This window comes from Astyanax mexicanus, chromosome 7, assembly GCF_023375975.1.
Source record: "Astyanax mexicanus isolate ESR-SI-001 chromosome 7, AstMex3_surface, whole genome shotgun sequence".
Classification (NCBI taxonomy): domain Eukaryota; kingdom Metazoa; phylum Chordata; class Actinopteri; order Characiformes; family Acestrorhamphidae; genus Astyanax; species Astyanax mexicanus.
In genome coordinates, this window is record NC_064414.1 from 27810834 (window position 1) to 27822943 (window position 12110).

A 12110-nucleotide genomic window follows, 5' to 3' on the forward strand; every position below is an offset into this window, starting at 1 on the left:
GTAGGCATAATACATTAACTTAAATCTTGAAACAGTAACATTTTTTTTCTGTGATAACATTTTGCAAAGGGTTTCACATAAAATATTAAATCTCTGGTTAAAACACACACACAAACAGAGAATGTTAAAAGACTGCTAAATTTATTCTGTATATTGGGTGTACATTTCATTATGAATCAATGTCTACTGAAAGCTTTCTCTAGTAAAACCCCGTTTTTTTAGTTATTTGTGGAGTTGTTATGTATTATGATTTAGTTTGTATTATATTTTAAAATACTTCTCTCCACTTTAAACGTAATATTTAACGTCTATATTTTTCCTACTTTTAAAAACAAAAAATAAACAAATAGAAAAACTTGTTAAAAGACTCATATCGAGGTTTTTGTATTTTTATTATTTTTTTATTGTCAGACCGAAAACAAAAATATCGCACATCCGCGCTGCAAAACAGAACCGGAAACACGTCACGTGTTGTCTCTGCTGTTGGCGGTGGTCCGGTGTTTTGGTTAATGGGTCTGTGCGGGGTCTGTGGCTGTGGCCCGGTTCGCTGTGCTTGTGTGTAGTGGGGGCTTAGTGCGGGTCCGCCGGGGTGTCCGGCGGGGCTGTGCGGTGAAGCGGAGCCGGGCTCAGGCCCCGAGTCTCCCTCCGGAACTTTCCACTTCAAAACGGCTCCGCCGCCGCCGCCACAATGAGCTCGGGCCAGCCGAGCGACAGCAGCGAGCCGGAGGAGCCGCGGGGCGCCGGAGTCCGCCACCTGGACGAGCTGCTCCGAGAGGAGGAGAGCGACAACCAGGAGGAGGAGGAAGAGGAGGAGGCGAGCCGCTCCAGGCCGCCCTCTCCGCCCCCGGAGCGCCGCGGGGCCCCGGACCTCGACTCCGCCGGGGAGCACGCGCCTGGTTCGGCGTGCAGGAGCGCGGGGCTCTGCGACTCGCTGTTCTCGTGGCTGTGGAAGCGGACAGTCCGCAGAGGGCCATTCGTAGATCCAGCCCGCGATAACTTCCGCACCATGACCCGGCTTTACTCGTCCATGAGCCCCGCCACAGACTCGGTCAACCTGAGTACGCAGACCCACGGGGCCGTGTTCAACCTGGAGTACTCCCCGGACGGGTAAGAGCCAGCCCTGTTGCTGCTGTAAAACCCTGTTAATAGGAAGAAAGTAGATCCCTGCAGCCTGATCATGTGGCAGTCTGCGACAATATGTGTGTGTGTGTCAAGTCAAGTCAAGAGGCTTTTATTGTCATTACATCTGAGTACAGGTCCACAGTGTAACGAAATTACAGTTCTCCGGAACCATGGTGCAACATTGGACAACAAACAATAAACAAACACAAAGTGTAAAAGTGAAACGATAGTGCAACATAAAACTATAACACTACAATAAATACAGCAGAGGAGACAGTTTAACAGACAGGACAAGTTCAGTACCAATAGGGTACAATAAAATGTGTGTGAAAAGTGGTGTAGGAGGTGGTGTTGGGGAGTCTGATTGCCTGGTGGATGAAGCTGTTGCAGAGTCTGGTAGTGGGGGCTCGGCTGCTCCTGTATCTTCTGCCGAACGGGAAGAGTCCGTGTGAGGGATGGGTGGGTCGATCACAATGTTGGTGACTTTGCGGATGGAGCGTGTAGGGTAGATGTCGGTGATGGAGGGGAGAGAGACTCCGATGATCTTTCAGCTGTCCTTACTGTGTGTGTTCTGTAGGTCAGTTCTGACTGTCGCCTGCGAACAGACCGAGGTGCTGCTGTTCGACCCTGTGTCATCCAAACATATCAAAACACTGGTGGAGGCGCACGAGGACTGTGTCAACAACATCAGGTAAAATATGTCTTTTAGACACACACACACACACACAAAGATATCAGCTCTGTGGTCAGACTGCTGTCTGGAGATTGTGTGCAAAAAAACGTCATAAACATGTTTTGTATAGCCCATAGACCTATTCTAACTAAGCAAAAAAAGGTATTATATGTCCCTTTTAAAATCTTCTAAACTTTTGTTTTTTAGTAAAAGTAGAAAAACACTAATATTTAATGAGTAAATGTTGAAGTCTGTCTAGACAAAATTAATATATTTATTTAAACACAGACCCTCTAAACTCTCTAAGCCCTACCGAGATGCGATTCGTTTTTCAGGAGGTCTTAGAGTAAATTTCTCTTTTATGGGTGTCCTCTGTGAGTCCATCCAAAATATAATTTTTTTTGGTGTTTTTCTCAGACATTTTCTGAGAAAATTACAGGCTGAATTACCTAATGTTTTTCGCTGATCTCTGTGGTCCTCCAGTAATTTATTCCCATCTGCACTCACATCTCTGAGTTTTGTCCCCTTACATTTAATAAAATGCGATGTCGTGACTGAGAAAGCCGAAACACTCACTGGTCCTCATGGTTTTTGAGGTGTGAAATATTTTTCACAGACCTCCCCCTGAGACACGAATCCTGTCTGGATAGGGCTTAAAACTCCCACCCTAATTTTAATTTTGACTTTAGATTTTTCCATTACTTCACTTGGTGGAACTAATCAAATGAATAGGGTAAACCTGCACTAAGCAATATTAATTGTCAAAGTCTCTGAAACTGACAACAATAAATACTGTACATAATTTCATATTTGCTTATTTAGGAGTATGTTTTTTTCTCTTTAGTAACACAGATGCCTTGAAGTATCATAGAGAATTGTCCTGCCTTATTTCAAGTAGGGCAGCATCACAGTATCGTAATATCATGGTTTCGTGGGCTACGTATCATTATAATCTGTCCTGCACTAGATTGTGTTTAACAGGACTCACTGTGCTCTATATGTGTAAGAACAGCCAATATTAAGAACTAGGCCACCAGAAAAATACATTTATAAACTTATTGCACAAAAATGGGCATAGCTGCAATAAACTTTACTGTCCTCAATGTTATCCATTGTGTGTTTGTTTATGTAATTGTAAATCTCTCCAACACTCACTTAATTTAGATCTTTTCATCGTCCTGTATTATTTTGCTGTTTAATGTCTGAAATTGTGTGTGATTTTGCAAAAAAAACAGCTATGCAAGAATGAGAGATGATGATGATCGGAGTGGGCTTAATTGAATTAATAAATAATAAATAAATACTGAAGAAACATGTGCATTAATTGATTCAAATGTTCAGCCTCTAAATCCACTTTAATTTTACTGATAAGCCTTTTTTACAACCTGCAACATTTCCATACTTTTTTATTTTGTAAAGTTCAACGTTATTGTGTCAGAACAAACTAGTCAAATACATTTATGGAGAATCAGCATTCCAGGTGTTTTGCTTCAGGTTACTGAATGTCAGTGGTTCTCAAACAGCCCTCTGGAGTCAGAGTTTTCTTTCATCTCTGTTTTGTAACTTGTAGTGAGTCAGTAATGTGGACCATCTGTGTGGCTCTTAGGATTGTTTGGAATAAAACGTCTGAAAGTGTTTTTTTCCAGTAAGGTTAAATTTTTTTTTATGGTTTTAGCCTTCTCACAAATGAATCCAATGCATCAACATTTCTCACTGTGCAGTAGGTTGAGAACAGCCAGTGTGTAATTTAGCTGTGAGAGATCTGGTAATGATCTGATTGTGTGGTTGTGCTGACAGGTTTCTGGATAACCGGTTATTTGCTACTTGTTCTGATGACACCACCATTGCATTATGGGACTTGAGAAAGTTAAACTCCAAGGTGTGTTCGCTGCATGGCCACGCGAGCTGGGTGAAGAATATTGAGTATGACACGCACACTCGCCTGCTCGTAACGTCTGGCTTTGATGGGAATGTCATCACCTGGGACACCAATAGGTTTGTGTTTATTACTTCACTCTCATGTAATCCGGTTTATATACATACGTAATGTGTTTAAATGACTGTAACTGGTGGGCATGTGTTTAGGTTCACAGAGGATGGCTGCCCCCATAAGAAATTCTTTCACACACGGTACCTGATGAGAATGCGTCTAACTCCAGACTGCAGTAAGATGCTCATCTCCACTTCATCTGGTTACTTGCTCATCTTACATGACCTTGACCTCACCCAGAGCCTAGAGGTTGGCAGCTACCGAATTCTGCGGGCTCGACGTGCCCCACTTAGCACAGGTATGCGTATATGAAGTCTACAAAGAAATAAGCTTACATAATAAAATAATGTATTTGTAGTAGTGTAAATAGTAATTGGCTTGGGGCTTTGTGTGCACTATCATAGGAAGGTCTAGTTACTCTTATAAAAGTACTGGAACTACAAGATTTTTTTTGCTTTAAGATGAAGACATTGGGTTATAGATTAAACATGATTATGAGATGATGTATCAGACTTTCAGCCTGTCCTGGTATTTGCATTTACATGCATCTATATTTGCATCAGTGTGACCAACTAATTTGTATTACTATTAATAAATTAAAATGTATTAATATTGGTCCCAAAAGTTTGGAACATATAGTCTAAAAGTAAATATCGCTTGTTTGCAGTAACTGTGTTAAGCATCACCAGAACATGGCGCTTTTCTTTTGTTTTCCCTTTACAGATTTGACCAAAGCTCATTTTAGTTGGACATTAATTAAATAAAAGAGTTTTTCAGAAAGTAAAATGCATGTTTAATTGGATTACGTTTTAATCAGCCTCACAGTACAGGCACATGAACAAAAAAACACATTTACACCTGGCATTAATCTGAATATAAAGTGTCTGCATATACTTTTAATACTTTCGTCAGATTCTCTTTACACGTCTCACTAAAATGAGATTAAAATGATCCTGCTACAGGAGACTTTGAACAGTTGTTATTGGAATGCGAGAACCATTAGAGAATGTGATGGACTGTTTAAACTGCAGTTGTACAAACTCTGTACAAGTATGCACACATACAGATACATCAAGCGAGATCAGAAAATTAAAAAGCCAAGATTCCCAGTAATGAGTTCTTTCTTTAACATTTTTGGCAGACATATTTCCATTTGCATTACAGTATCTGATGGCAGAAAACACATTCTGTTACACTTGTTTTAAGCGTGGGCGAGATCAAGCTCTGATCAGCACTGAATGTGGTTCACGTAATTTGATTGTAATCCAGTCTCAGTGCTTCCTAAGGATGTGTACACTTTAATCTAAAAGTGATTTTATTACTAGAAATGCACATTAATGCCAGATGTAACCAGACCCATTTTGTTCTTTTGGCCATTACAGAGAGATCCTGGCCATAGATGGGGTTAGGCACGTTAATTGTTTGTTAATTTGCCCTTTAGCAAAATTGGAAGTATGTTAAGCTTAATAGTTCATCCTTCTAACTAATGGTTTCTTTCAATAGTGGTATCAACCCACACATATTATGGTATCAGAAAATAAAAATGTAATTCGTAAACTATATTTAGTCATATGCCATTTAATTCTTAACGGATCAATATATTTTTTTCTAAACTGGGCAATAATAACTTAATATAAAAAATAATAATGATTCTGAGACTGTGCCAGTGACCTGCAGTGTCCCACAGGGCTCAATTCGTGATTTTTTTTTAGGCTGCTGAGCAGACAGTACTTGTCCTTCCCTTTTGAAAGTCCCTTGACTAAATGGGAGACAACTCTCTGCAGTTGAATAAGAAAAGTAACTGAGACAATTTAATATGGAAACAGCAATGACAGATACACTCAAACCTTAAATCTAAAGGAATTGCATGTCAAGCTTTTCATACTAATTAATTTATTTTAGTCCTAGTTATCCTCTAACTTCTTATTTATTTTTAAATCAATGTCCCAAATGTCTTCAGTGTAGCAAAAACAAAGGAATATATAATAAATATTATTCATTTTTAAATGAAGGAAGTGATAAAGGAAATGTTGATTTCACTTTTCTCAGAAGGATCCTCGACTGGCTCAAGGACTGGAGGCTCTCGTCACGTCAATGACAGCAAGTTGCATCCACACAGAGAAGGTCAGTTAATCTTGTTATATTTGATATAATTGTGTTATATAGGCTTTGATAGCATGTTGCTTGATGTTTAATCTCACAAAGAGTTAAAAAAAAAAAACATATTCTTATAGGCAAGTCTGTTAACTCTGCAGGCATTATTGCATTTCCAGTTACACAAGACAAGTCTCCTATCTTTATGAATGGGGAGTGACCACAGTGCTCAAATCTATAGATCGAATTATCATTTCAAAACATAAAAAAAAAAATACTGCACAAAATAGTAATGATTAAAAATATTTTTTTATTTTAGGCCTTTGAAAGAAAACATTTGGTCATGTAGTGTATAATATGGGTGAAATAGGAGTTTGTGTTTTTTAGGTTTATCTCCCAGAAACAGTCTGGAGGTTTTGACCCCAGAGATCCCAGGTGAAAGGGACAGAGGAAACTGCATTACGTCCCTGCAGCTGCACCCCAAGGGCTGGGCCACACTGCTACGCTGCTCCAGCAACATGGACGACCAGGAGGTCAGCACCCTAATCTTTAACCTCCTCTGTTTAGAGCTGTTTTAGTCTGCAGTTAAAATGTAATGTGCGTTTGTGTAATTTGGAAAGCTTACTGAGACACATTTTTCTTACTTACTCAAAAATCGCTGCTTATATAGTATTTACTGGAATGACAAGGATATTTAAGGTAATAAGTAATCCTAATCTAATGCTGCTTTTATCTGTAAAACCACACAAAAGTGTAACTTCTAAGGTTTTTGTAATTATCCTCATTTAAAATGCTGTCCAGCTCCAAGCATTTATTTACAAGAATTACAATATTTTGAAGAATCTTTTCACACCGTGCTCGCAAGAAACTCCCTTTTGAGGAGGATGGAAGAGCATAAACTGGTGAATAAAATATTTTACCAGACCCAGGATTAAGAAGCACTAAATACAATGCAATATACAGCTCTGGTAAAAATAAGAGACCACTTTAAAATGATTAGTTTCTTTGATTTTACCTCCATCAAATCACAACCATCAAACCAAGGTGGACTGCTTGAATTTTTGCACCAGCATAATCCAGTTAATCCAAAAGCAGTGTGTAAGACTGGTGGAGGAGAACATGCCAAGATGCATGAAAACTGTAAATAAAAACCTGAATTATTCCAACAAATCTTGATTTCTCTTAAAACTCCTAAAACCTTATGAATATGAACTTGTTTTCTTTGCATTACTAGAGGTCTGAAAACTCTGCATCCTTTTTGTTATTTCAGCTCAAACATATACCTTTAAATATCAAAATCAGAAAAACTGAAGGGGTCTTTTAAGCCAGGCGGACACTGTGCGATTTTTTAATCGGATGCGTTCTGGAGAACTCACACTGCACGTTTGAATCGTTTGTCGTGTATGAACAACGCCTGCGATTCATCTGCACACACTGTACGGTCCGACTGACCTGCTGCGACGGGGGAGCTTACACTGCACGTCTAAACGCAGCCCGTAGGCGGAGCTTTCTTTGCGTACAAACTCTCGCTTCAACACAACATGTCGCCTTGCAAAAGAAAGCGCTTAGCTTTGCTTATTTGTGCCCTGTTGTGCGCTGAAAGTCCACGGAAGAGACGTACATGGACTCGCAGGTGGCTGAGGCGACGTGGACTCTACGGGTTGTCCGTAGAAGGAGAGCGCATAGAAAAATTACTGCGCGTCAGGCTGCGAAAGAAACACCAGCAGCTTAAATAAAATAAAATAATTTTATTTTTTATTCTGTTTATTGTTTATGTAAAAACTGGTTTTGCAACACTGACTATTAAACAAGCAATCGATTATTCACACTGGATAGGGACCCTCATTTACAGTGCCGCTGAGCATTAACAGTTTAAAAGGGATTAAAAAAATATATAAAAAATAGAAATAAAAACTGACATTTATTATAGAGGAATAAAATATATACGTAAAAAAGAAAAAATAGGACCTTTTAAAAAGATCATAAAAATTGACATAAAAGGTAAAACATTAATATCTCATGAAGATATATATTTAATGATTTGATTAATAAAAGAAGAAAAATAATTAAAATGAATAAATAAAAAATATAAAATATAAACTCATTAAAAATTCGTTTAAAATAACCCAGGCTTTCTGCAGAATAATCAAAGTTTCAGTTTCAAATCATGAAAACAGCTCACCAAAACCTCAAACTATTCTTTGTATTTGACAATATTTACTTACAGGTCCTTTGCTTGTACTTACAGGCCCTTACTTATTTTTATTCAACTGTATTCAACTGTATTATCTGTAGCCTCGCGCTGAATTCAGCTCCGCGCTGCGAAAGAGCGAGAGAGAGGCGCAGCGCATTTTCTCCGATTTATCTTGATTAATTATCAGTACATTTATTAACTTTAGTAAGTTTAATAGCATTAATTTTACTACACTTCTCCGACCTTATTTATTAAAACGTTTATTTTAGAAGACAGAGGTTATTCTGCACATAATGCCGCGCGCAATGCCACTCGCTGCGCTAAGCTGGCTTTGCGTGGCTAATATTCTGGAGCACTGGACGAGATTTTAATTAATAAATTAATATATTTATAATTTTAATAAATTTGCCCTGGCGAAAAGAAACGAATTATAAAATATAGCTTTATATTTCTGTGCATGTTTTAAGTTTTATATAATTGACGGGCAGCACCAGACGCTGACAATGTGCTTTATTTTTCAGATATAATAAAGTGAAATAAAATAAATTTATGTTTGTCAAAGTTATTTTCTCTTTTAATTTATCTTTACAAAAACTCCAGCTATTGACTGAGAATAAGCATCTGTTGAAATTCTTAAACAGCAGAATGCCTGTGTCTGCTATATTAAGCTATAAGTCTGTGTACCGAACATAAATATAAATCCTTATAACTGACAGAAATAAATATGACTAATAATAATTTATAGTTACTGTGCAGATTTTTGGGATAACAGGTCGTGACGTTAAGAAATCGGCCCGCAAAACAGCTCACACTGTGAGACAAGGACCAAAATTTCTGGCATGTCAGAAATCCCTGGTCGCGTCCGACTGCTCATTCGCAGCTCCTATGGGCAATTAATCGGACATCGCTTCCCCTCTCACACTGCACGACAAACGACGCACGATCAAGCTAAAATTCGGCCCGATCATGAAATTCAGTCGCATCCGACCAGATCGGGCTTAAAATCGGGCTAAAATCGCACAGTGTCCGCCTGGCTTTAATTTTTTCCAGAGCTGTATATATACACTGAGTGGAATTCAGTACTGGTCTAAATGGGGTTCTGCAGCTGTGAAACTTGAAAAACATTTTGTTTTAAGTTCATCTGTTTGACTTGCAGGATAAACTAAATTTGAGAAATGTTTTGTCTCAAAATCGAACGATAATAATATATAACCAATCCAATTGTTCCTTTTGTCTATGAGTACAATGTATCTTTAGTGCACGAAAAAAAAAGCAAACTTTGGAAACCCAAAATTGACTTTTTCTATTGACCTGACTTGTTTCCTTTGACAAAACATCAGTCTCTCTCTCTTTTTGTGTTCTCTCTGTACAGTGGACGTGTGTGTACGAGTTCCAGGAGGGAGCACCTCCCCGGCCGCCGGTCTCCCCTCGCTGCTCTTTGAGGCTCACACACTACATCGAGGAGGCTAACGTGGGCCGTGGCTACATCAAGGAGTTGTGCTTCAGCCCAGACGGACGGCTCATCTGCTCGCCGTATGGTTACGGCGTGCGCCTGCTGGCCTTTGATGAGCGCTGCGCTGAACTGGCGGACTGCATGCCCGTGCGCACGGCGCTCCTCCGTGAGGTGCGCTCCATCTACTCCCACAGCGATGTGGTGCTCACCACCAAGTTTTCTCCTACGCACTGTCAGCTGGCCTCAGGCTGCCTGAGTGGACGAGTAGCACTCTACCAACCCCACTTTTAGCACACGCATACACACAAACGAACATGGACCGAATCTTCTGGCAGATGGTAAGGAGAAGCTAACAGCCCTTAAAGGGAGTGTGTGCTTTCTGGGTTCACAGTGTCAAAGTTTGACTGTGGGTTTGTGTAAATGAGTTGGACGTTTTTAGAAGAAGAGTTCATTGAGTGTGTTCATCGTAATCTTTTCTGATTTCTAAACATGTGTGCAGTAATGAGAGAAATAGCCATTAATCTTTACTCACAGTGCATCTCTCTGTTTGGAGTTGCATGCAGAGTGTGAAAGAGTCAGAACCTCAAGGTGCTATAACAGGCTGGCAGGGTTGCGTTTTGTAGTCTTCATGCCTTTTGCTAAGCATATGACCTCACTCCAGTCTTGGAGCCTGGTCTGCCTGTCAAATGCCGACCCACCCCCCCCACCCCTCCGCAGCAGTGTAGTTACTGTCAGTTATGTATGTGTGAAGTAGCACTAAGTGTAAGCAGTGCAGGCTGTTAATAATGTGATGGATGGAGTTTTCTGCATTTTGCCAAAAGTTGTTTTTGGTTTGTTTTTAAAGCAGCACCGTATTCCCACTCGAGCTCTAATAAGAGCTGCTGTTTCCCTATTTCTTACTGGCATGCTGTTTTACGTTTGAAAGGCAGATTTGCCTCCTGTGGACACTAAGGCTATGCCAAAACAGTAAGTGAAAGTGGCCCAAATCTGATTTCCCCAACAAATCTGATGCTTACTTTAGGCTGTACGCAATATATTTTAATGTGACCCATATTTGACATTTTTCTTAATAGTTAGCACTGTGCAGCTGACGTGTATGTGCAGAGCAATTCTTAAAAAAAAAAAGTTTCAGTTTTATCCATGGCAGAACCGTAGGAGCTATGAAGAAGTTCCAGAGGCTGACAACCAGAATAATCACTGAGAATGTGCTCGAGCTCTCTGTAAAAAAAAAAAAAAAAGCACGTTATTCATCCACAGGCACTCCTGTGGTCTGTGTCCTTAACGTTTTAGCTTTTCTTTTGGCGCTACAGCTGCGTTTTGTGGCTGTGCTCTGCCATTTTATTAGAAACACTGAGCCATTGCTACAAAATCCCGTTAGCTCATCATCCTGCTAATGAAACCCTCATTCACCGCTGTCGTCCATTTTCTCGTTTACTCACAGCCTTTTGTTTTTCACCTTGAGTCACATTGCTGCAATTCTCAAATCTGAATGTCATATTTATTGTGTGTTTTCTGACATTTTTTACTGCCTCATAGTTTTCAGATCTGGGTCGCATATGACAGAAAAGATCAGATTCGGGACATTTTTACCTGCTGTGAAACCTATGGAATGTAGCCTAATTAACTCATGTTTTTGGGATATAATTTGTAGATAGTTTAAGCAGAACGCTTGTGCGCATGTGTGCCTCAGTATGCGTTTGAGTATGTGTGTCTAATATAAGATAAGCTAGCTGCAGGTAATTGATTCTTGGTTGAAAGAGAGAGAGAGAGAGAGAAAGGTGATGAGCCGGTGAAGAGGTCCTCCTCCTGCTGTCTCTCTTGAAATACACGTAAACACATGCGCGCACACACACAAACAATTAACTTATAAACTGGACAGGGACAATCAACATTGTTGCCTAAACCTGAAATCCTCTGGCAGATTGTGTTTTTCATGCCACCTCAGATGAATGTTTGTATGTATGTATCTATGTACATATGGCTGGCTGGATGGATGTATCTATGTGTGTTTGTATGTATATATGTATGTATGTATAGGTGTATGTGTGTGTGTGTGTGTGTGTGTGTAAGCACGCTGACTATGGACAGTTCAGAAGCACAGCTATGAGATTCTAAGCGCTGCAAAGACTGTGGGAGACTGAGCTTTTGATGCACCAGGATGTAATGGTTAGATGAGTGGTTTTTTAGACTGCTTGGTATCTTAATTTCGCCTTTAAGAAGAGACACACAGAGGATGGTCAGTTCTTCTCTTACTGGCAATGTTTGGATCCTGCTCATGTTATTCAACATGCGTAACATCTGGAAAGAGGGAAATAAGGAAAAGGGCCACAGAGGGATAAAACATTCCTTTGTTCAGCTGTGCTTTCACCTGCTCAATCACAAAATGATTCATGTTAGTACTAAAATACCACTAAGGATGCAGAGATTCAAATAAATAAAGAGTTTTTTTTCACTTGCTAGAGCAGTTTTTGTCTTAATATTATTGCAGTTATTGTTGAACACCGGTTGACAAGTGACTGGATTTGGGGCGTATCTGCATTAGGGTTGCACCAGTAACTCGTAATGCAGATACGGAATTACCATG

At 39.7% G+C, this 12110-nt stretch overlaps 1 protein-coding gene across 1 annotated transcript; it reads left to right on the top strand.

Annotated features, from left to right (window-relative positions):
* The first annotated feature begins 448 nt into the window (after positions 1-448).
* wdr32 (WD repeat domain 32) lies at positions 449-11975 on the top strand. The gene is made up of 7 exons (XM_007236406.4): positions 449-1107; positions 1700-1813; positions 3593-3790; positions 3881-4083; positions 5835-5909; positions 6267-6412; positions 9446-11975. The coding sequence occupies exons 1-7, from the start codon at positions 689-691 to the stop codon at positions 9815-9817; spliced, it is 1527 nt and encodes a 508-aa protein (XP_007236468.2). The 5' UTR covers positions 449-688; the 3' UTR covers positions 9818-11975.
* The last annotated feature ends 135 nt before the right edge of the window (positions 11976-12110 follow it).

Coding starts and splice junctions, on each gene's coding strand:
- wdr32 (XM_007236406.4), top strand. CDS start 689: ATGAGCTCGGGCCAGCCGAGCGACAGCAGCGAGCCGGAGGAGCCGCGG. Junction 4,084..5,834: donor ACGTGCCCCACTTAGCACAG/GTATGCGTATAT, acceptor CACTTTTCTCAG/AAGGATCCTCGACTGGCTCA. Junction 5,910..6,266: donor GTTGCATCCACACAGAGAAG/GTCAGTTAATCT, acceptor TGTGTTTTTTAG/GTTTATCTCCCAGAAACAGT.